The sequence below is a fragment of the Scomber japonicus genome, chromosome 3 (assembly GCF_027409825.1).
Source record: "Scomber japonicus isolate fScoJap1 chromosome 3, fScoJap1.pri, whole genome shotgun sequence".
Taxonomy (NCBI): domain Eukaryota; kingdom Metazoa; phylum Chordata; class Actinopteri; order Scombriformes; family Scombridae; genus Scomber; species Scomber japonicus.
Genome location: NC_070580.1, coordinates 22651951 through 22675266, shown reverse-complemented (window position 1 = coordinate 22675266; position 23316 = coordinate 22651951). Strand labels below are relative to the sequence as shown.

At 42.3% G+C, this 23316-nt stretch overlaps 1 protein-coding gene across 4 annotated transcripts in view; it reads right to left on the bottom strand.

The window, feature by feature from the left end:
• pax7a (paired box 7a) overlaps positions 1-23316 on the bottom strand; it is a 44351-nt gene that overhangs the window by 4351 nt on the left and 16684 nt on the right. For 3 of the 4 annotated variants that reach the window (XM_053316434.1, XM_053316436.1, XM_053316437.1), the window contains exons 5-7: positions 18110-18309; positions 9173-9338; positions 8474-8670 (exon numbers count right to left, since the gene is read on the bottom strand). In XM_053316434.1, the coding sequence (XP_053172409.1) occupies positions 8474-8670; positions 9173-9338; positions 18110-18309 (563 nt within the window). The remainder of the gene's footprint in view (positions 1-8473; positions 8671-9172; positions 9339-18109; positions 18310-23316) is intronic. The other variant, XM_053316438.1, reaches the window with a different exon arrangement.

Here is a 23316-nt window from a genome sequence, read left to right as displayed (position 1 = left end):
AGCCTGTGGCGAAGTGAATGGGGAATTGTAAATTGATACAATGTGCATCCTTTCAGATAAATAAATAGCGCACTTGAGACACAAAAAGAGCCCCTTTCATACCTCCCTAATTTCTTCAACAGCCAAATTACATTTTTTTTTGTCTGCGTGAATGTTTGACGAGTTGTTCTTTGTTGAATTTCTTTCCAGAGTAAAACAACGTGACAAAGACAGAGCTGAAGAACAAGAAAAAATAAAAACAAAAAGTCAATTGAGAAAGAAAATGCAGATGCACTGCTCACCATCAATTTTTAAATTTAAATTTGTCAGGGGTATTGCCCTATTTTTGATGAGAAACTATTTTATATTGAAATGTGCAGCATTTATATGTTTTTATAGTTAGCAGTATAGATTTTCCTCCAATCTATAAGTATATACCCTATTGCAACTGCTTGTCTTCTATTGACACACCTGACGATAATAGGTGGGCAAATGAACTCTTGTGACAGACTAAAACAACACAAATTCACAAGTGTAAAGAGAGGAAATGGAGCAGTGAAAATACGATAGCCTATAGAAAGAGGACGAGGGGGGCAGAAGAGAGAAGAGAAAGTGATATAGAGTGAGTGAGAGGAAAGTGGAGGCTTTGGGAAGTACAAAGACTCCTGTAGGACTGTGCTGGCCTGAGGGCTAGCCTGCCTGGAGAGCTGATAGGAGCCCCTTCTGTTCCATTCCCGGCGCCAGCGCCAACACACCCCACTCCACAAATACTCTTAATCTGCGCAAGACTGGATTAGTTCCTCTGTCACCGATAGCTCCCCGTTCTGCCCAAATCAAATGCCCCCAAGATGTACCTTTAAGTTAGGCAGAGGTCACCGGGGCAGACAGGGAAAAATGAGCACTCCAAATGTCTGTAAGTTATCTGAGTGGTGCAGAATAGCATCTTGCACCTTAGCAGATCTGCCCGGCTGATACCCGCTTCAGCAGAGAATGATGAAAGATCCACAGTGATGACACTGAATTTCAGATCAATATTTGAAGGCCAGTCCTGAGGGTGTGATTACAGGAAGAGAACACTGCTTAATTCTGTGACCCGGGAGTCACACAGATCCAGTGTCTGGAAACTGTCTGACTTTGAGAGGAGCCAAAAAAATGAAATAAAGAATATTAAAAAATGTATACATTGAAAGAAATGTTTAAATATTAAATTTCCTTTAGTGACTTTATTAAATAAACCCTTTATTCCCATTGCCCTAAATACTGAAAATTAAATATGAATCAAGCATATAATAATGTGACACAAAACAAAAGTGAAGGAAATAAATAGTAAATGAAAATATCAGGGACCCCCCCCCCCCCCTACTCCCCCACTCCCCAAGTCAGTCGACTCCTGCTCCCACAACGTCCCACCCTTCCCCCATCCCTCACATGAGAGGGCCGGCCCAGCGGGCAGTAAGGCCCCTCATCTGAGCAGACAAAATGACTATTTAAAAATAACAGTGATTGCATAAATTGAATTAAAGCGTTTTGGTCACGGTGGAGGTGGCGCGAGGGGTGGCGTGGGGCCGCAGCAGACAGCCGGGATGGTGGCAGGCAGCAGATGACGTGCTCTGGCCTGCATGCCACTGTGTTAATTGGCCGAGGCACATTAATAAAAACTGAAAAGTGTCTTCCACCAGCGCCATAGGATGAAGAGACAGAAGCAGAATGAGAGGTAGAATGGGAGGAAGGGTGGGGGGTTGGTGCCGGAGGCAGAGAAATGGGCCTTTGAAGAATGTGGTGCGTATAGGGGGTTGGGTTGGGGTGTTAATTGTGTTCAATTAAGTGGCTGATTGGCAATGACAGAATCTGGGCATTGACAAGTCAGGCACAGATGAGGACGATTAGCGGGCACTGGAACAAGCTGTCACTCCTCACAACATGTTAGCCATCCTGTGCCTGTGTCTCTTCTCCCTCTATAAAACTGCTCATGCATAAGGAAACTAAAACAAGCAGAAGTGGAATATAATTCATATTTATTTTAGGGTTGTCCACACCTCAACCCTCTCTCTCTTTTCAAATTTTAATTACGTTAAATCCTCTCTAGGCCACGTTCACTAATGCTAGTGTTAGCGTTCAAGAAAGCACAGCTGCTCAAGCTGGAGGAAGCCCCCCCCCTTCGTCCCCCTAAACACCCCACAGTATAAGCTATAAACTTGGCCCTGCACTAACCAGAGGTTAATATGCCGTCTATTGGACTGCAATTGGAGAACGTGTGGGGAGCAATCCTCTATTCTTTGCTAGTGATATGCTTGAGTAACTATGGGATGGATTCAGCCACTGGGAACAAGAGAGGCCCCTTCAAAGCGCGCACACACACAGACTCCGACTCTCCGCACCTTGCACCGACGCCTCTTCTAAATTAAACGGCAGATTTTCTGATTCCAGGAGAGTGGTTTCAGCGAGGCAGGGCCTGTGTGTGTGCGAGGGAGCAGCTCCAGGAGCAAAGCGAGGCGGATTGAGGGAGAGAAGGAGAAAAGAGGGGGGGGTGGGGGTTGTTTGCTAGAAACAGCAGGGGCCAGGTCTAGTGAAAAATGTCAGGTCAAATTGTTCTTGACAGTGTTAATATCTGCACCTCATAGCCATAATTACATGTAAATAAATAGTGAAATAGCTCTCAGCTGGAGACTGAGAGGGGAAAGCTGCTGCATGAGACAACCAGCTGAGGACCCAACCAACTCCCATAGTCTCATCTTATTGTCAGAAGGAAGACAGGAGGAGAGAGAAAGAGACACGTGCAATGAACCATGCTGGCAATAGATACTCATATTTTTGTAGCCTTTTAACAAAGGCTAGAAAAACTGTGAGTGTTAAATAAACTTTGCAAAGGGGTCGCGAGCATGAGTTCCCAGTGGGAAAGGCAGGTGAAGGGAATCGGGACCGAAAAACCAATGAGGGACATGCAGACAGAGACAGAGGGAGGGGGACAGAGTGAGAAAACGTGGGTGAGAGAAAAAGTCAGAGAGAGTATTAATCACAGCTATGCACCTGTCAGAGTGGCATCTGGAACTAACAGGAACCACATGCAGCTAGACAACATCCCGAACCTCCGGCTAGCGGGGCAGGTTCACAGCAAAACCAGCTCTTCTTCTCCCCAGTCATCCCATAACCCCCCTGCACCCTGACCCTTGACCCCAGAGTGATAGGTCAACAAACGTATGCCCCACAGATACTTCACCTGCCCAGCAGCCTGCTATTACAAGTGGATATTATTATTATTTTTTAATATTCTCAATATTATTTCAGCGCAAGTCACCTTCAAATTGTACGCGTACAAGGCTGGAAATCTCCACAGATGAGCGTGTGACACAGTGTATGCCTGTGTGTAATAGGTATTTTAGATAGGATCGATGTCTGTGCCTATACTTTAATAAAGGCAGTATCACTCTCCACCTTATAGACATTTCAACTGCGTGGGACACACAGCATGTGAATCAGTCTCAGTCATTTTCTACTTAAATCCCCATCTTCTAGGATTTACTGAAATTCATATTGGCTGCTTCTGCAAGATAAATGTAAATCACATTCCCTTATATTTACTATTTATCAGGATGCAGCAGCTCACTTTCAGCAGGAAATATCTCTCACCCGCACACAAACACCCTTGCATTTAAATAGCATTTTTATTGTCCGCCATAGCCTTTCATCTGGGCGTAGGGAGAAGAGCTGCCTCTCCAGGGGAGAGAGTTGGAGCAAGAGAAGAAGGTGGGGAGAGAGAGAAAGAGAGAGAGAGAGAGAGAGAGAGAGAGAGAGAGTGAGAGCGAGAGAGAGCAAAGCACCATTGGCAAGGCATCATGGGATGACAAAAAGCCAAATGTAGGGAAGGAAAGGTGGTAGGTGAAAAATAGATTATGAATACACAAAGCTCCGACCAAAATATTTTGGAATGAAAAGAGAATGGCTTCACTTGGATGCTCGAGAGACATAAAAGATGGAGTGAGCAACAAATGGCTCAGGTAAAGACACAGTACACTAAAATACTGTCTCAGCTACTATCACATGAGGTCTGCATGTAAAGCAGCAGGTATGTCCATGATGAGGCTCTCTCATAGCTCAAATTGATATTAAAGTTGTGAGTTTAGACTGAGAAACAATGCTATTAGTTATGTCATACTTCATATAAGCTGCCGTCCATGCGGAGAAGTCTTTGCAAGCGGCAAAAACAAACCGAGACATGTTATCATGCAGGAGACGTAAGCCAAATGCAATGCGACCCCGGCATGTGTACATACACGTTTTTGGTGTCACAGACAGAGAATCTTTCCTCAGAGTTCAAAAGTGTTGCAAAACAACAGCAAACACTAATAATCTGTGCAGAAGCAGTATAGCCAGTGGATATGATTTACAGTCCCTGGATTTTCTTGGCAGCTGCCAACAGCAGGTCTCTTTTTTCTGAAAGCCTCTTACATCTTTTTTTATACTTGCCAAATTGAAACAGTATTTGTTTTAATGGGAGTTCTAATTAACCAGTATGTATTCCCCCTCTTGCTCTGCGAGTGGCTGAGCTATGAATGCAGGCTATGTGCTCATCCCCTTTGATTTGTTGTCAGTGGAGCCTGCCAGCTGACACAGTGCCCGGTGAGCGGCTTAATGCCCAAGTTTTAATAATGTGGGGGACTACATGAATCTCCCCCTCTCATTGGTATTCAGGTGCAGAATGTCTTGTTAGAAGTCAGGGAGGGAGGCGGAATGAAGCCAGAGCTCCAGATTGTTCCGTACATTTTCCCCTCTCCATTTTTTTTTGGCAACGGCAGAGCTTGCTTCTTAAAAATAATTCATCCCGTTTTTAAAAGAAGCGTCTGCGCTAGCTAATGGAAGAGCAGCAGCACAGTTTGGAGTCTCCCCTGGCTTATCTCTCTCAGACAGTTGTGGGGAGTCGCTGGTGAGCATGGTGTCAGCGTGCGTGGTACGGTGCAGCGCCGCGCGGGCAGGCAGGCCTGGGGACACAGATCAAAGGGAGGCAGGGGTGAGAGCCGCTCTGCCTCTGATCCCGTGTATGTGTGTGTGTATGTGTGTGCGCGTGTGTTTGTGCGTGTCTGTGTGTGTGGAGGCCCAGCCCACTCACACAGCCCAAAGGCCCTCCACAGATATACACACACATCCTTGTCATTCCAAAACACACAACACTTTCATAAAACTGCAAAACAGAAAAAAAAGTTCCTCACAAAACTTTGTGAACTTCCTTCATCAAGACAGCAATAACATCTCTTTCCACAGCACCTATAGATTTTACTGAACTCTCCCTATCCACATCTCTCCATCATAAGAAAATACCTGCAAACACCATGCAGCATCGCTGCAAACATGCATGACACAGTCAACAGTGCACTTTTATTCTGCAAAAGAAATGCCTTTTCATTGTTTTTATTCCTCAGTGCCATTATTTCTAGAAATTTCTCTGAACAGTGAAACCCAAGCCCTGCCACTGAGCTGCTTGCATGTGCAGTTGTTTTCTTTCCTCTCCCAGCAGGTGTCCCTGTCATGCAATAATGAGGAATTTAGCCCAAATGTCTCCACGCAAATGTAATGCCCATGAACACTGCTTCAAAGAATTGTTATGAAAAGTGTCTAAGAAGCTCTTTAGAGTTTCATGTGACCAGGTTTTGTTGAAAATATATTTTTGTGAGAGGACTGTATTTTGGTTGTAAAAGCATGAGCTCTTTAGTTAAAGGAAAGCTTTATGTTCTTTTGTTTTCTCAGAGTATACAAAATATGAATTTTCAGTATCATGATAGCCATTTAAAAGGTCAAAAAAGGAAAGTTCCTAATGAATATTAAAAATGAAAAAGACTAGGATGAAGCAGACATAAGCTTGCATCATCAAGTAAAGATAGCTGAAAAATACTGGAATACCTGTCCTCTGTGCCCTTGCCTTCCCCTCTCTCCAGCACCTGCTGTGCCTCTAAATGAAACAAGACCAACAACAAAACACACTTCTGGTTTCATACCTTTTGCCCAGCCATGCACAGCTTCACTCTCACCACCCCTAATATACTGCCTCCCTCAACCAGCCAAACATGTTGTATATCCCACAATGACAGCAACCGGTTTCAGTGTGGATGGCTTTTCCACCGCCTGTAATGGGAAAATGTGTGCTGTCGGGATAGGTTATGGGATTGGGATGGACGCGAGCTCCTGTCGGGACTGCTGAACGCTGCAGGATTCCATTACAGACTTGGCACCTCGCCACCACAGCCCATTTACTGGGAATCACTGAATTTTTGTCAATCTTTACAGCAACCGCTAGGCCATCAATGCCAGACACTTGAAGAAATAGCTCACACATACCAATGCACAAGCATATCTCCTGCAAACAGATGCTGTCTGTAACTTACAATATCAAATTCTCATTTCCATTTCGATAGAGTCCCTTTGTGCTGCTTTTTTCCATTTATGGGGAAGGGAAAACAGGAGAGTGAAAACATGCTGTAAATCATGAAAAATAAACTGTGAGGTGTCGTATGTGTGTCAATAATTTTCCAAAGCGGAGACTTATTTGCCGTTTGAGGAGAATTTGTTTAAATGCAAGCAAAGACAAAGCAAGGTCCGACTCGGACGAAGTAAACTTGGATGTTTATTGTGCAAGTTTTCTGTGTTTCCTGTGGATAGCTGCATGCTAGTGGAGTGAGAGGGACAGATAGGGGCAGCCCAGCCCAGCAGGACACTGCACCACCGACTGAACTCTGATTCTGCTGTCAGTGGGAACATTCATCTCCATGCTGAGAGACTGATAGGAATGCCACACAGCATTCTACATGTATTCAATACATTTCAATCCTGTGCAGTACAAACATGGTGTGACGCCTCAAAATATCCACACAACATGCATATATCTGCCCAAAAATTGAAAATATAAAATCCACAATTTAATTTTAAAATATATAAATTCTTGAAAAAACAAATAAACTGCATTTTAGGTGGGTTTTTTTTAAATGACTTTCGTCAAACCCACTTGACAGAGTAATTGAATACTGAAAATCCATGCTGTACAGTTGCCCAAAGGCTCCTATCCTAATCCTCACTATGACAGGAAATGTTTAATATCCCAACACATTCTTGCATTCCTGTGAAGAGATGGAGAGAAAACGACAGTGCACCCCATGCCAGTATTAGAGAGAGCCATTAATGAAAAAAAAATGACTCCATGTTCCTGGTGTTTTTCTGCAGGTTTGCAGTGAGAGCATTAGCAGTTAAAGCCCCTGTGCCACGATTAACAATCAAACACGCTGTGAGCCTCCATGTTATCCTCCGTCGCTCCAGCAGGAGAGAAAATCTCTTTTTTGTCACAAAATCCTTAATTCTTTCTTCTTTGAAGAAAGAGGGTAATACCAAGAATGTTTCCAATCTGCTTTGAGAAATATTTGAAGAAAAAAAAAACTCCCAATAAAACACGTGTGAACGACGGGGTAATTGTGGACAAATGCAGCATTGAAATTCATTTTCAACTCTTTACACACCATTTCAATCTTATTTTCTGCCTGTTAACCACATCTTGTTGGTGAGGGTGGGCAAGACTGGCCAGTATTGATGGGTAATTGTGTATAATTCACTCCGTACACACGATTTGCATCAATACAAATCATTTTTCATTCTGTGCTACTTAAAGCTCAACCCTTACCATAGAGTCGCATTTAAATGCTCATTAATGGAGGTGTCCAAAGAGGTTAACGTGAGAAATCCGGCGTTTTTTTCAGAAAGGGAAGCAAACACACCTGCACATACAGTATTATACATTAAAATGGCAAAAAGGAGGATGGATAGAGTAGATATTATTGGTTCTTTATAGTTTTAAAGTGCTATTAGGAAACCCAACAACATAAGTAGCATGGGTAAATTTCTCCATATCATGACAGGAGCAGGGATAAAAGCTGCTTAACTGACCAGCAGGATGAACTAACAGGAAAACCTCACATGTAGAGAGCACATCCCCTCTGTCACTCTGTACAATCATGCAGTAAAGTGATGAACCAATTCACACATAGCACTGGAGTCTTCCAGCTGCAGACAATTACGTGAAGAAGATTATGGGTCTACATTTATAAGCTTCAGCTAATTATTTCATCTGCATGTGTTCTCACTGCGCCGTGCAGGATTTAGACGTCCCAGGAAAGTCGAAACCGCTGTTTGGAGCAGCTTGAGTACTTGCGGTACTATCAAGATGAATTTTAATTTGTTGATGTTAATCCAATTGTTTTACAAATGTAGCAATTTAGAGTAGCTAAAATAAATCCAGGGCTTTGGAAGGCGAACATAAAAGCCCACACTGGCAGTTATTTTGCTGAACATGCTTTTCCTGAATTTTAATTTCACTCAAATACAATTACATATTCTGAACAGTGAGAAGAGGGGGAGGGGAGGTGAAAGACATTGTAGATGAAGAATGTTAACACTTCATATAATGGAGCATTATATATAGTTCGTATAGACGTCTCTAGGTAAAGTTTGCAGGACTGACCTGTGGGGAGAGCCCGTTGCCGACAGGGTTCATGTGGTTGCTGGATGCTGAGGGGCTCATGAAAGTATCAGAGTAGCTGGAGAAGCTGTGGCGATTGGTCGACAGGCCATAAGCAGAGCTGGTGTCAGCACTCAGACCTCCCTGGTGCATGGAGGATGGAGGCAGGGGCTGGGGTCTGTGCAATGTACTGCTGCCCTCTGACATCGAAAACAACATAAACCGTGCACAGGTAAGACAGGATTCAAAGGGAATACAAATTGCAAGCTGAAGCTACCCAGGAATCATAAAACAGTAGCATCAATATTTAAGAATAAGATTTAACTCAGTCATAGGCATAGACCATTAAGTGTCCTTCCACTAAATTCTTTACCAAGTTAAAACATCTCTGCATTAAATGTGTCCTAATAGACGGAAATGACCTGTTCTTTTAGCCCGCAAGAAATTAGATGAAAGCTTGTTTCTGTTCCACTGTGACAAAGATGTGATTGTAAAGATAACTACTTGCTGCATGGTTCTTATATGCTGCACATGGTTCATATATAACTTAAAATGTTGTTAACGTAATCATAAAATATGGAAGGCATACCACAAATAAATAGGACTAATGTAATCTTTACTAAAATTAGATTAAAGTCAGTACAGAGCATCGTTTCGAACGGAAATATTTTGTGAGAGTGGGTGCAGAAGTGTCTGTCTCACCCTGTGATAGTGTGGTGCTGGGGTAGCTGGACTCTGGTAGCTGGTATGTGGGTAAAGTTGGCATCCCTGTAGGTGGGAATCCTCCGGGAAGCAGGTGGTTGAAGGCCGCTAGCTGATTGGCACCGGCCTGTTTACGCCACCGAGCCCGCCTGTTGCTGAACCACACCTGCATGAGAAGGTTTTTAAGCAAAAAAGAAAAAGATTAATACTTACACCTTCAAAACAAAGCCTTATAAAAAGCAACAACTCTATTTTTAGCTTTAAATGTTAAGTTCCTGCAGGGTACAAGTTGTTTTTATCTTTTTTAACTTCATTTAAGCTTGTGCAGTGAATAATTGACTGCAGTAAACTCTCACTAGAGTCTGCTTTCTCCTGCCACCTGTGATTAATCTGCCGGTTAATGTGAGTAGTAGTGCTGGTGGTAGCTGAGAGTCTGGAGTCCCTGTGGGAGCTGTCATAGAGGCTCAGTGGTCCGTCCCTGTTGTTCTTAAGTGGCTGAAGCTGTGATCTGTGTAAACAGGCTGCCCTAAGCCCCCTTCAGAGGAAAGAAGTCATTTAAAGGTCAGAGGTAGGCCACTAGCCTCTACATCACACACCTCAAGTATGTTTGTGAAGCTATAAGATGCTTTGAGAGAGGCCATCACTATGCTGTGGATTCGTGGAAAAACGCTAACTGATACGCTATTACTGCACTATTTTAATGTGGTCGTTTTTAAAGCTTAAGAAGTCATTTTAAAAAAAGACAGAAAATGTTTTAACTTTAGAGTCTAGACACACCATTCTATATGGCTACGAATAGGAAAATGCACACAAAATGAGCAGCACCAAAGCGCAGACACACAATGTCAATTCCCTGAATGAAAAGGGTAAAAAATAGGACTCTTTTGAACCGCAAAGATTTACACATTTTAAAAAGGCTTCTGCTTCAACAAAACATGAATATAATCAGGCCTTTTGAAAAGAGCCAGCAACCTGTTCCATTTAACCAAGACAAGGCCCGGACTTCACTGTGTGCTAAGGGTTGAAGGACATTGATCTATGCCTCGCATAGGCAATTCATCAGAGTTTAATACACTGTCAGCGCAGTTCATCTACTGTTGTGTTTCAAACGGCCCGGGCTATTGTGAGTGCACATGAAAGAGGGGGACAAAAGCCCCTCCATACGCCACAGAGAACAGTGGACACAAAGAGGGGGCGTCCCTTTTAAACAGGTCTTAAAGAGGGACACTTTCAAGGGGACTTACACAGCGACATACTCACTGCTTTTTGGGGCTGCCTCTTTTTGTACACACAAACATACATATAAACTCGTATAGGCCTACAAGGGATCTCAGCCCAACAGAGATCTTAATTTGAATGTGGCTCTTTCCCCACACAGACACTGCCTCTGTAAAGACCCGCTGATTTTTGCCTATAGCTCAGTTTAGTTGTGAGCGCTAACTAGGAAGAAAATGGGATGCAACAGGCGATGACTGTGTCGTCACTTGAGAAAAGGGCAAACCTCAATTATGCAAGTTGAAAACCAACAGGAAATCTTTATCTCAAGCTCGATTGCTCCTAAAGACACTGTTTGAATCCCTCAATCAATTCCAAAACAAATGCAGTGTGTGGCTCCAGTGAAATTTCTGCTATTGGGATGAAGTGGAGCGTGGTCCAAGGTCTGAACTAAGCTCCTACTGGGCCAGACAAGCAGCTGCCTGGCTCAGGGGAGGGGCACGGGGGGCACACCCCTTCCTTCCACACACTCCCCATCACCCCACCCCGCAGTGCCACTTCACCTCCGACCTCATCCACTCACCCCACCCCTCTTTTATGTTCACTTTAACTTCCTTCCCCCTTTGTTATCGAAGCTTAGGAAGGAGGTGTTCCATCATGGCAGACACAAAACAGTTTAACGTTTGCTTTTACTATTTCTTTTTGCTCTTTTGCATTTTAGCATCTTGTCATGCAATCTCCTACTCCAAACTTTACTAAAAATATTTCATGTACATATTTATTTGTGTCTTCTCCACAACATAGCATTTTCTGTGATTTTCACAACTTCAGATTTGATGTAAATTTACGTCATAATAAAAATCGAACATACACCTAAATAGGTTTGCACTTTCATTAAATTCAAATTTCTTGTGAAAAGGGAATTTATGGGACCAGGCATTATAAACATTCATCATTAGTTCTTATAATGCCACTCATTTCAGCTGCCAGAAAAGCTTATCCACTTTAGGTGAAAGACTTCTCTCTTTATTTGAGCAAACAAGCTTGTTGCTGTTAATACGCTAAACCTAACTACCAAATAGGCAGCAGATATGTTGAGTTAGCATGCACAAACATGCAGTGTGTCCACTTTAATATATCCTGTGTAAATGGTACACGAGAGGAGGATGTGTCGCTGACTGAGTGACTTATACTCCAACTATCATCAGGCTCTTAGCACAGACTGGGATAAACATGTACACAAGTGGCAATGCACATGCGCACAACTGCCCATGAATGCAATCGCACACATGCATACATTACAGGCGCACACTTATACATACACACATTCACTCTCACACAGACTAACACACAGCCTGAAGCTGAGGATTTGAGGCTGCGCTCTGGAACCTGATCACAAAGTCACCTTGGACCACATTTTCTCCTCTGCTCTGCCCAATCCAGTTTAATTCTCTGCAGCACAGAGAGTTGCAGCGCTCCTCCATGTCTCCCTATCTACCTACAAGTGTGCAGCTGAATTCATGTGGCTCACTTCTGTTTCCTTTTCACGGACTAAAAGGTTTCCCTGCATTCCCTGCAGTCTTGTCCAAATATACTTGGACAAGACTGCACTGCTTCTCTGAATGGTTGTGGAGGAAGTTTTTGGGAGGAGGGGGTTTCTTATAAGCTTGACTTATAGAAGCTTGTGAAACAAAAGCTCTGGAATACGTAAATGAGGAGGACAAAGGGTGAAGGTTGTTGTACAGCATGACCAGAAGAGGGTCTAGATGCAAACCTCAAACCCGCAATCGGATAACAAACCTTCAGCAGCCATGGCATTCAGTACAGTGACACAGATTTAGTCTACAGCTCAAGTTTGGCTGCTTGCATCGCTTCATTGCCCTTAATCTTACATTCACACTCAGCCAAAAGAATCGATTCCTCGCAATCAAGTGGCATTTTGCATTTTCTTATTGCTGATCAGTGATAATACGCACGCCAAACGTTGTAAACGCGTGACACTGCACTGCAGTAAAACGTCTCTGTGTTGTTTCTCTTAAATAGGATCACTCATATTTCAGAATTCCCCGTTCAGACAATCCTCCATGAATCATTTTGTCAAAGGGAAGTACTGAATATGTGACGCCTTTCAGGAGTCAATTTGCAACATTCGGTAGATGAATACCAAGAGCCGAGATAATGACAAAACAAAATGTGCTGCTGACTTCATATCCACAAAAACACAGAGGGGTGATGCAACCAGCCTCAACATACAAATCCTCTTCTGTCTCATACCACGCAATACCCCTCCCCTCCTCCTCCTCTCTCCTTTCCCTCTTCTTTCCCTCTCGCTCTCTCTCTCTCTCTGATTCCCTCCCTGCTTGCCTTCCAGACTGGCACTATGCTAATTAAAGTAGCTAGGAGTGTGAATTTGAGAGGAGAGTGGGATTAGCTTGATAAGTATCAGGAGTACAGAAGCACTGTACCAAAGTCATTTAAATTCTAATAATAAGAAACTGTTAGAACATTCACACTGATGCATTGCAACAATTTCTCCCCTACAATCTACATAAATCCTATTTATTCCTTTATGAAACATAAACCCATACTGGCGGGAATACAGTTGCCTGTTGGGTTTGGTTGTCATCACTCAGCTCCATTGTGATATTCTCTCCTGCCGCTGGTACTTGACTGATATTATAACAATCAGGAAAATTGTGTATTACCTTGTGGTATATACCTATGGGATTATATTTTCACTAGCTATGTTGAAAAATTGTTTAAAAGCATAAGCACGAGTTTACGTATGCAGGTAATGGTATAGTCTGGCACACGGGGGCCCCATGAGATGGTCTCCATATAGGTCTTTTTTCCTCTCTTCATTCCATGCATCAACAGGCCAGCACAAGCCACAGATAAAGAGAGAAACTTTTTACCAAATTGATTTGCACGCTTCGTAAAAAGCAATGCTTATACCTTATTAGATTCCACTAACTATAATAGCTACATGCAGAATGTTTATTGGTAATGAAAGACGATCTATGTGACAGATTTGGTAAAGCGAGCCGGCGGCAGCATGCTGAGATGATGAGCCCCAGCCGAGACTCAGGAGTCAGTCTCTTAAAAACTTCAGTCTAAATAGAAGAGAATGTAATTTGCTTCATCTGTGAGCGTTGATTTACAGCGGTCTGCAGCCTATTGCTTGCACCCCCCCCTCAGTGCTGTGTTCTGGCGACAGCTACCCCCACCTGATCCACTCCTCCGAGGACACATATGATGCTCTCTTCTCTAATAGCTCATGGAATGGCTTTGCCGCCTGCTCCTGTTAAAACTGTGGGTTATCAGATGGAAAGTGGCAGCACACACTGCATCAGCAGAGGAAATACTGAAGGTAGACTTGGCAGTATCCCCTCCCACTGAGACAGCCTGGAACTAATTGGTGAGAGATATGGATCATATCCCACAATTTGTCAGTTTGGGTGATAAAACCATTGCGGGGCTCGTGGTGGTAAAGGAGCACTGGTAGCTCCGCTGAAAGGGACAGTGGCGCTGATAAAGATGGATGGTGAAAGGATCTTAAAATGGCAGGCCAGGGCAGACACAAGGGAGTTAGCTGTGTTTATGAGGCGGTGAGTTTAGGTTGTGAGTCAGCGCTAAGCCAAACACTCATCACTTTCACAAGAATCTAGCGGTTCAATTTACAACACAGCTTTGGGCTCTGTTAGTTTAGTGCCAGTGCAGCCATGTTTGCAGAGGGGCCTCATGAGTAGCATTTACCTCTGACTGCACCCAACCTGAGAGAAAACTGGTTTCCAGATTATCACCATGTTTAATGACAAACGGATAACAGTGAACCATGACTGCGGACATAAATTTGAGTTAAAATATGAGTCTGTGAGACCCCTCCAACACCCCCTACCTTTCTTTCTCAACCCCAAACACCGATTAGTCTCTGCACAACATCTGGAAGATGCGTCATTGCAGCTGTGCTGGAGAAGCTTGCTCTCAGGCCAAAGGGTCTCCTCTCTCCTGCCCTGTGATGGGCCATTTGGGCACCTATGTGAAAGCCCAGCTGGTGGACATTTTCAGAATGCTGTGATATGTGATAACATACACATGTACACACAAAGTTCATTTATAAACCAAACTGTTCCAGATTTAGTTTATATTTATCATCTATTAGTTTATTAAGAGTTTGAAATGTTGACATTTTTCAGAATTAGTTTAAAAATTAATCTGTGGAGATTAATTTGTGTATATGTCAAAACTATTATAAAACTGCAGCAAAGCTTTTGGCGTTATTTATTTGGGCTACCAGAGCCCCTTTCTCTGTAACCTTCCTAGAAAATTAAGTTTGAGTTGACCTTTTTAGACTTTCAAAGCCTTTTAAGAATTAGATTATGAGGAAAACTGCATTAACAAATTATAGCCATGACTCAAATTCCTCAGGTTTTCACATGACATCATTTAAATCTATTATCTAACAGCAAAGAGGCAGCAGTCACTTTGTTTTCTCTCTTCTATTGCTTTCATGTTTAGATATTTTTGTCAGGCTCCATAAATACACAGGTGCTAATACATGCATGGATTTTATCCTCAAATTCAAGATGTTAGTCCTCCATGATGTCTTTGACTTGCAGTGTTATGTTCAAATGCAGAATTTCATACAAGCTGTTTTTGTGTTGTTGTTGTTTACAATTGTTGTGGCTAAATCTGAAGCTCAGTCTCTAAAATGCCACATCGAATTTTCTTTCTAAATACCACTAGAATGTCTTTACAAAAATTACTTTCAATTAAAATAGCTACTTGCTTTTCTTGTTCACATTTACTGCACACACACACACACACACACACACACACACACACACACACACACACACACACACACACACACACACACACACACACAAAGCTTATATATTGTTTTATAATAGCCATGAGATAAATTTCTCCTCCCTTGAGTGAGGCATTAAACACTCAGACATATAGGACATCCTTGCATGTTGGGGGGTTTCAAGATGGACAAAGACATGTGTGGAATCAGTTACCCCAACTGCATGTTTGTAGTGTGATGAACACTTAGTGCGGTGTGGAGTTTGGGGGGTTCAGAGGGAGTGTGAACGACTGTGGTAAAATGAGAGGGGTGCCCCAGACCTCTTTTTTTCTTTTTTTTTTTTTACTAGCGGCTGATTGATTAATGTTGTTGTCGGGGCATTGGGTCCCAGGAGAGGATGAGGAACCCTGTGTGATATGTGGAGGGTTTTACAAGCAGCGGCAAGCTTGAAAGTGATGGGATGAGATCCTGGCCAAAGGCCGAAATGAGAAATCCATCAGGAATGCATTCCCTTTCTCTCCTCTTCTCTTTTTTCCCCTCCTTCTCTCTGTCTTTGGAAGAACAGCTGCTGCTATAACTCTACTGTACACAGTGGCGCAAAAAGTGGGTATGCACTATATGCGGCGCATAGGGGCGCCACAATTGAGGGGGCGCCAAAGCGATGGGGGTAAAATTATTTCGAGTCTGCATTTTCTGTATTTAACAGCGTTTGTGCATGTATAGTAAATGATATGATCAATAACAGAGGCACGTCACTGATTAGGCGCCCCTCCGCCTCCCTCCCCTGCCCCTCCGATAATCGCCTCCCCTCCGGGGAGAGAGGTGAAAGCACCGGAGCGCCTCTCCACACTATAGGCGCGCCGGTGCGCGCCCCCTCGTGCACGCGCCAGAGCAGGAGTGTTTTCATTTTAATCGTGTTGTCATTTGATGACAGGGACCTAATGACATGGAGAGACAGAAAATAAAGCTCTCGGGGGCACAAAACAGAAAACGGAAGAGGGAGAAAGAGAAAGATTTTGCAGGGATGAAAAAAAGCTTTTCAAAGTGGTTGAAAGACAGTAGGTAAGTTATGTCAGTGTATCAAGAGGAGGCTTATAAACATTCAGGTTAGCTAAAGCTACTACTAGTAAAACAACAGGTTACTGTGTACTGATCAGTATTTACAATATAACAGATCATGACAAGAAAAATAAAGGAACTGGTTTGTGGTTATTTTGTTGTTCAGACAGTTATCTTTTTTTTTTAACTAGATGGTGAATCATAAAACAGATAAATTATAGAACTTGGGAGTGATACACTTGAGTTTAATGTCTTCACTCGGATATAACACTACAGTGCTGTTGTGATGTATCTGATAAGTCAGATCAGATGCAGCGTCCAATCAGTAACTGATATCCAATAAGGACAGGGTTAGGGTTAGGTCCATGTGGTTTGACTGCTTGCTGTATTTTTGAAACCTCCTTAACACAAAGTTCATGTCATTCAGGTGTGAGGATGGAGAGAAAGAATCAGGACACACATCTGAGCTCGCGATGCTCACTAGGGCACTATCGTAAATCTCATGACTGTCTTAAAACTGTCATAATGTGATGTCGTCTTAACCCTAAATAAATAATTCAAACACAAATAATACTAATACAATAACATATAGTGACTGAAATTACAGCTGGGTTACATAACCATTAAAAAAAAATTCAGGGGGGGGGGGGGGGGGCGCCTGCAATGTATCTGCATACCCCTCAGAAAGTAGGTAGTTGCGCCCCTGACTGTACATATCTTCCTTCAATCTTACACATAACTGTATGGCACCCGGGCTCTTAGACAGGTTGCAGGGTCTGAAGTGTGAAAATGGGAAGCAGTTCTGTCAAACCGCTCGAACATGCAAACTCCCTTACACGCACAGTGCAATATGATAATAAAAAGGGCTGTGTCTACCTGACAGATGGATACATCATTGCCGTGAGTAAAAGAAGGGCGTTATTGTTATGTTTTCAATAGTTTAATAAGTGAGTGTGAGCTCAGTCACATGTGATGATTTGCAGTGTGTTTAGGGGAATTTTGGTAGTTGCTGCTCAGGCAGTGCAGAGCCCAGTACAGCCTGCAGAAAGTGAAAACTATGTGAACTTCTACTACTGGCTGCATACTAGAAGATCAAATATTTGTCCAGATGATTGTCAGCACTGAGCTACCTCAGCACATTGATGTTGTCAGGTGGAGTCTTTGGATTTAGCATAGCAAACTCCTACTAAACATGAATTAAAAGGAGCAGTGCACTGATATTACAAAAAAAAACAAATCAAAACAAACCTTTATTTCCTCACTCAGCATATTGTACAGTATTCAGCCATGCAGATAGTTATTTTGATTGTCAAGGTTCTGAGAAAGCCATATATGCTTTTTCCACCAATTCAATGGTGGTGAATGGAATACTTTTCAATTTCAAAAGCAACATCTTTATCCCAAGTAAGTCACAGTTACTTTGAATAACCTAAAGAGCTCACAGTGAACAGTCCTTGTAACTACTTTCTGCTGAAGTAATACTACCTTTTAAGCATTTGAGTAAGTGTGGAAGACACTGTTTTTGGAAAGGGATGTTTTAGTTAGATTTTTAAAATGTTACTTCCCTCTGTACTGCGGTGAATGCAGTTTTTCAAAAGAGATTTTCAAACATCCAATTATCTCAGATGCAGGTGCACTGAAAGGTATTACTTTGGTCTTGAGAAAAGAAGATCTGCACTCTGCTCATGCTCAGCATCACAATTAGAGGTGAGTGCAGAAATCTGAAGGATGGATGTCTCAAAACTTGAACAAATTCTGAATGTCCTGATCCCACGATAGGTGAAAAAATATGTATGTCCACAATTTGGTTTAACCAACATGCAGGGTTATTACAGAGCAATGAGTCTAACCTGTACTCTCGCCTCTGTGAGTTTTGTCCTCTGGGCCAGCTCCTCTCTGGTGTAGATGTCTGGGTAATGTGTCCTTTCAAAGGCCTTCTCCAGCTCTTCCAGCTGCTCGGCGGTGAAGGTGGTGCGACTGCGCCTCTGCTTCCTCTTCAAAGGCAAGTCGGGCTCCGAATCTACATCTGAGCCTTCATCTGTGCGGTTACCTGATGTGAAAAGAAGAGGACAGAGGGCCATCTTTGTGATCATGGAACAAAAAGCAAGCTAAGAAGTCTGTGAATAAACTGAATGCATGTTTATAGAAAATATCATCAAATGTGAACTGAAACTGATCAAGTGCATTATCTGCACTCTCAAGAGAGCCAGACAGGCAACACAGAGGATTCAAATGACAGCTACTTCTCTCTCAACATACAACTGGGAGAATATTATCTTAATCTGTGGATATTTATTTAATATAGAGGAGGCCCTGATACACAATCCTTCCTCTGAGAGGGGCCCCAGAGGCAGTTAAGGCAGAGGGCTGAGGGGGAGCGGGGGTGTTGATGGGTAGAGGGGTTAATCTGCACAGGCCACCTTGCTGCTCCTCACCCTGCTTTTCTCTCTCATTGGCCCAGGGCACACTGCTCATACACAGCGCAGCCAAAGTGTATAAAATAGAACACAATATCAAACCAAAACCATTCAGTCCCGTGTGTTTCCATCTGCTGTCATTAAATGAATTAGAACATATTTTACATTACTTTTTAGGCATTCAACTAAGCTGAATTTTTGCTCGAGGAATATAGATACAGCACAAAGCTGTACAATCCAGGCCGACAGGGAAATTTTTGACAGCAAATACGCATTACCATTGCACATTACCATTATAACTGAATTTAGAAAATTGCATCATTTTCACCTCCTCTGCATGTCTATTCAAACTACATGGCCCTTTTCATTTCATGTCATAAAATTCATATTTTCATAATTTCCTCATTGAGACATTGACAAGGCGGCATGATGTGCCAGTGTTGCTCCAGGGCTAGTTGGATTGCATCATGCACAGTCCAGAAAGTGTGGGAGAGGGAAAATAAAGGGAGATATTGAAGAAGAGGGTGTATGAGGAGATTTCTGTTTCTGACAGAGGCCCTTCACTATTCAGCTAAAATGAAAACTATAATGCTCACCTGAATGTCTCGCCTGAGTGAGTTCCTACCGTCTAATTCATTGTTTCCAGCTCTGATCTCTGTTTATAGCTCACTCCAGTGAAATCTTTCAACATAAGAGGACAAAAGAATACTCAAACCTAGCCTCCAAATAACAACTGTGAGAACAAAAGAGCAACAGAGCTGGCGGAGTCTCAAGGCCAGCTCCAGAGTTTAATTAAACAAGGAATTATGGGATTATATGGAGACTATCATTACAGGCCACTCTATGAGTCTTCTACGAACATTTTTTGTCCCCCTGAGCTCATGCTCAATGATTCTCTGCGGATTACATGTGGCCGCAGGACATGAGGCCGCATTCATTAAATCAATTCTTCAGTCTTATCCTTTTTAATAAAGATTGATTCTTGAAGCACGGGCTCACTCTGCTGCAGAACACCCTTGAACATACAAAGTTGAATATGTACATACACCACATATCCCTTTGTTGGTTTTCATGAGGATGCGTATATCCATTTGCCCAGTAACTTGCCATGACGACACTTGAGACCAGCCCGGCAATGTGCAGATCACTTTCCAAAGTCACCTCTGTGTCCTATAGGGAGACGTGGGGGCCAGCGTAGACACATACTCAAGGGGCTCTGAGAAAGACACCAAAGTCTTCTCCTCCTCGAATTATTTTCTTTTCCCTGTCACTGTCTCTTCACCCGTTGTTTGAGGTGCTTTCACAGACATTGGTTTTGCGAGTAAACCGCTGTGGCAATCAGTGTCACATTTAGCATGCTATCAGGCTAATGACTGATAAACCTCAGCAGACAATGGCGTGTACTGCTGCTCTCCATTAAACCCTCCAGAGCCAACACATCTGCTCTTACATGAAACAGAAGCACAAGGTCAGCAGCCCTGCCCGTAATGAGTAAGGGAAAATGGAAAATGGCACACGCTGCATGGGGCCAACTGGGATTGCAGTTCCAATGTGAAACTCATCTATATGCTGACTACATTTGGTGCGTAGAATACAGAAAATAGCTAAAAACACATGACTGCACTCCATTCTGATGTAAGAGAGAGCCTGATATTGTTATTGGAAGAGTCTTGTCCTTCCATAGACAACAGATGATTTAAAAATTGGCTTGGGTACATGTCAGTGAGCATGAACGGGAACAAAGAAAGAAAAAGACAATTTTTCAGTCTGTTTGCTGGATAACAACACTTAAAAATGTAAACATCATGCCTATTTTATCCCCTGGCACATGTACCTATGTTAATAATCAAAGACAACATTAAGAGCAAGCAGACAAAGTCCCTGCAGGGGTGTCGAGGTCAATTCCTTAATGGTCCGCTCTGCACAAAAAGGTACATTCTGATTAGACCTTTGTATAATACGACTGCATAATTCCATTCAACGGGTTCATGGGATATTGATAAACCACCCATGCCTTGTCTCATTAGTTATTGTCCAATTAGAATCTCATTATGTGCCATCCAGTGGGCATGATTACTGTCTTGTACTCTCCTCCAGGGGCTCTCTGAGGTTTTTCCACCGATATTGATTTAAAATCACAGTCAGTATAAATAGAAATTAATCAAGATTGCCAGTTGCTAAGAATAACAGCAATCTTAATGAATGTCATGACTTAAGAAAGGGATTGTTTCAATACAGGCAATATTTAAAAGATTCAGTTGACTGGAATACATCACTGACCCACTCTGTGATATAAATGTTTTACATAAAATTGATATACAAATATAAAGGCCACTTTGCGTGGGCAAAACGTGATAAATAATGTTGCAAATTCACATTATCAAACGTAAACAGTAAAATATAGTACTAATCCTTAAGAAATAAATATTTTAACTGTTTTATACTAACAGGAAATGATTCAATATATCATCAGATATCAAAAGCTGCAATTTTAAAATTCAATGGCCAATTATACTTAATAAAGAGATAGCTTAATGTTTTGTATAATAACTTGAACAGGCTGACTCAATTTTTGTTATTGTTTACTGAGGTGCTTTCCGGAGCTCTTTGACTACCATTCACAAATAGTTTGAAGTATTTTCCAGTTGTGAGCAGCTCCGCTATTTCCTCTGTGCATGGCATTGTGGGAGAAGAGTGTTCATCAACAGCACACTCAGAAATCAAGGTATTTTCTTGTCTGCATACCAACTGAGACATTGTATTTAGTAACTTTTCTGCCTATCCATATTTATCAAATTTAACATGGAATACTATGTCAAAACTGCAAAAATGAAGTCTCTTTTTAATGTTTTCGCACAGGAAAGCTCACTAGAACTTAAACTAATTATGGTTGCATGATTGGTGATTGTTATGTTGCAGTGATTAACAATGATGTGGAGAGCTGAGAACATCTTCTCACACTGGTGTGCCTTTGCTTTAATGACATTTTAATTCCAGCCAGGCCTTTTAGATAAAGCAAAGTTCTTTCTCTTCAAGGACTCATGCTGCTAGTTAATACTTTTAAGGTTACTGTGAGGTTTAAAGCCTGCTCTCTTCCCTAATGCTCTTCTGCTGACCCCTCAGACAGACTTCTCAGACTACAGATGGGATCCTCATCACCCCGATTCCTCAAACCCCTCCTCCCCTCCTCATGCTGCACCCCTTCCCCACCGACTCCTCCAAACCCTTCTTGTCTTCTCCCTCCAACCACTCAGACTCCTCCAGTCCAGTTCTCCACCTTTACCCTCGAGACGCTGAGGTAATGCTGATTAAACAGACAGCTGTCCGCTCAATACCAGCAATTAACCAAGTGATATGTAAGTTATATATATATATAAGTAAGCAATAAGCTTCATGTTAGGACATCTGATACTATGAGGTAGTTTTTTTTTGGGGGGGGGGACTAAAACAAATGTAGCACAAAAGAACAATTAACAGAATGACAAATGTGTTATACCATCTGAAAAGCAATAACCAGTAATACATTATGCTAAAAAACATATAGGCTTTATAAATACAAATATTAAAGTGGGTAAACTAATCCATATCTACAGTATACGTCTAGTCAAATGTTTTCTAATATGAAGACAAAACATGAGCAAAATGTACTAGGAAAGCAAACTCACTTATTATCTTTTTGCACAGGTGTGTCATGTAATAATCATCAGAAAATAAACATTATAAGGAAAAATATAAAAAGAAACATGTTCTTGCAGTGAGGTGGGTGTCAGGTGCTTTATTCCTCATCTCTAACTCACCTGTGAGCAGTATTAGCCTAAATAAAAAAAATAAAAAAATAAAAAAAGGAGCGCTCATCCTTGTCAAACTGTCTCTGACATCATAACCCATGGCCTCAATATCAGCCGTACCTTTGCAAACTATCCAAGACAGAGGGACAAAAACAGACAGGGCTTTGGCAGTGCAGCATTAGCTCATAATGGCTCATTTTGAAAAGCATATTAGTTCCAGCATAATTACAATCAGGCCTCACGCTCTGTGTTTTGCAGGCATTCACAGGACCAGCCTCTGAGCACCGAGTCACACCAGTTGACTGTGACTGACAGCAGATTTAGTTAAAAATGCTGTTTTTTCCTCCCTCTTTTTTCCCCACGGGACAAAAATAACACCACATCTTTTCTCCCTATTTATGTTGACTTGTTTATTTTGTGCCTACCTTTTGTCGTAGTTGATACTTCAATTATACTTTTTGTCAGTCAGAGGGGGTGAATATCAAAAGGCCTAATTATGCAAACAGGCCTGTGATAAGAGGCATCTGCCTGAGATGGGATCTGCTATCTCTGACATGCATCTGTCTCTGTGCTGTCTTTGCTGCTCCAGGCCTGCATATAAACAGCCCTGCCTGTCCCCAGGACTGCATGCGATTCAACCACCAACATTGGAGTGGAGGGATGTTTCGGGGGCGGGGGGGGATCGTGCAGCAACATCAAATAACTAACAACTTCCCAATTTGCATTTTTCTGAGAATGGTGCGGCATCTCTGTTTAATGCACTTGCCTGTTCATCCCAAAGGGGTTGCCAAGTTAAAGGAGGCATGTGATTCAAGGCATTTACCAAAGGATGTATCTGAGATAGGAACCTTA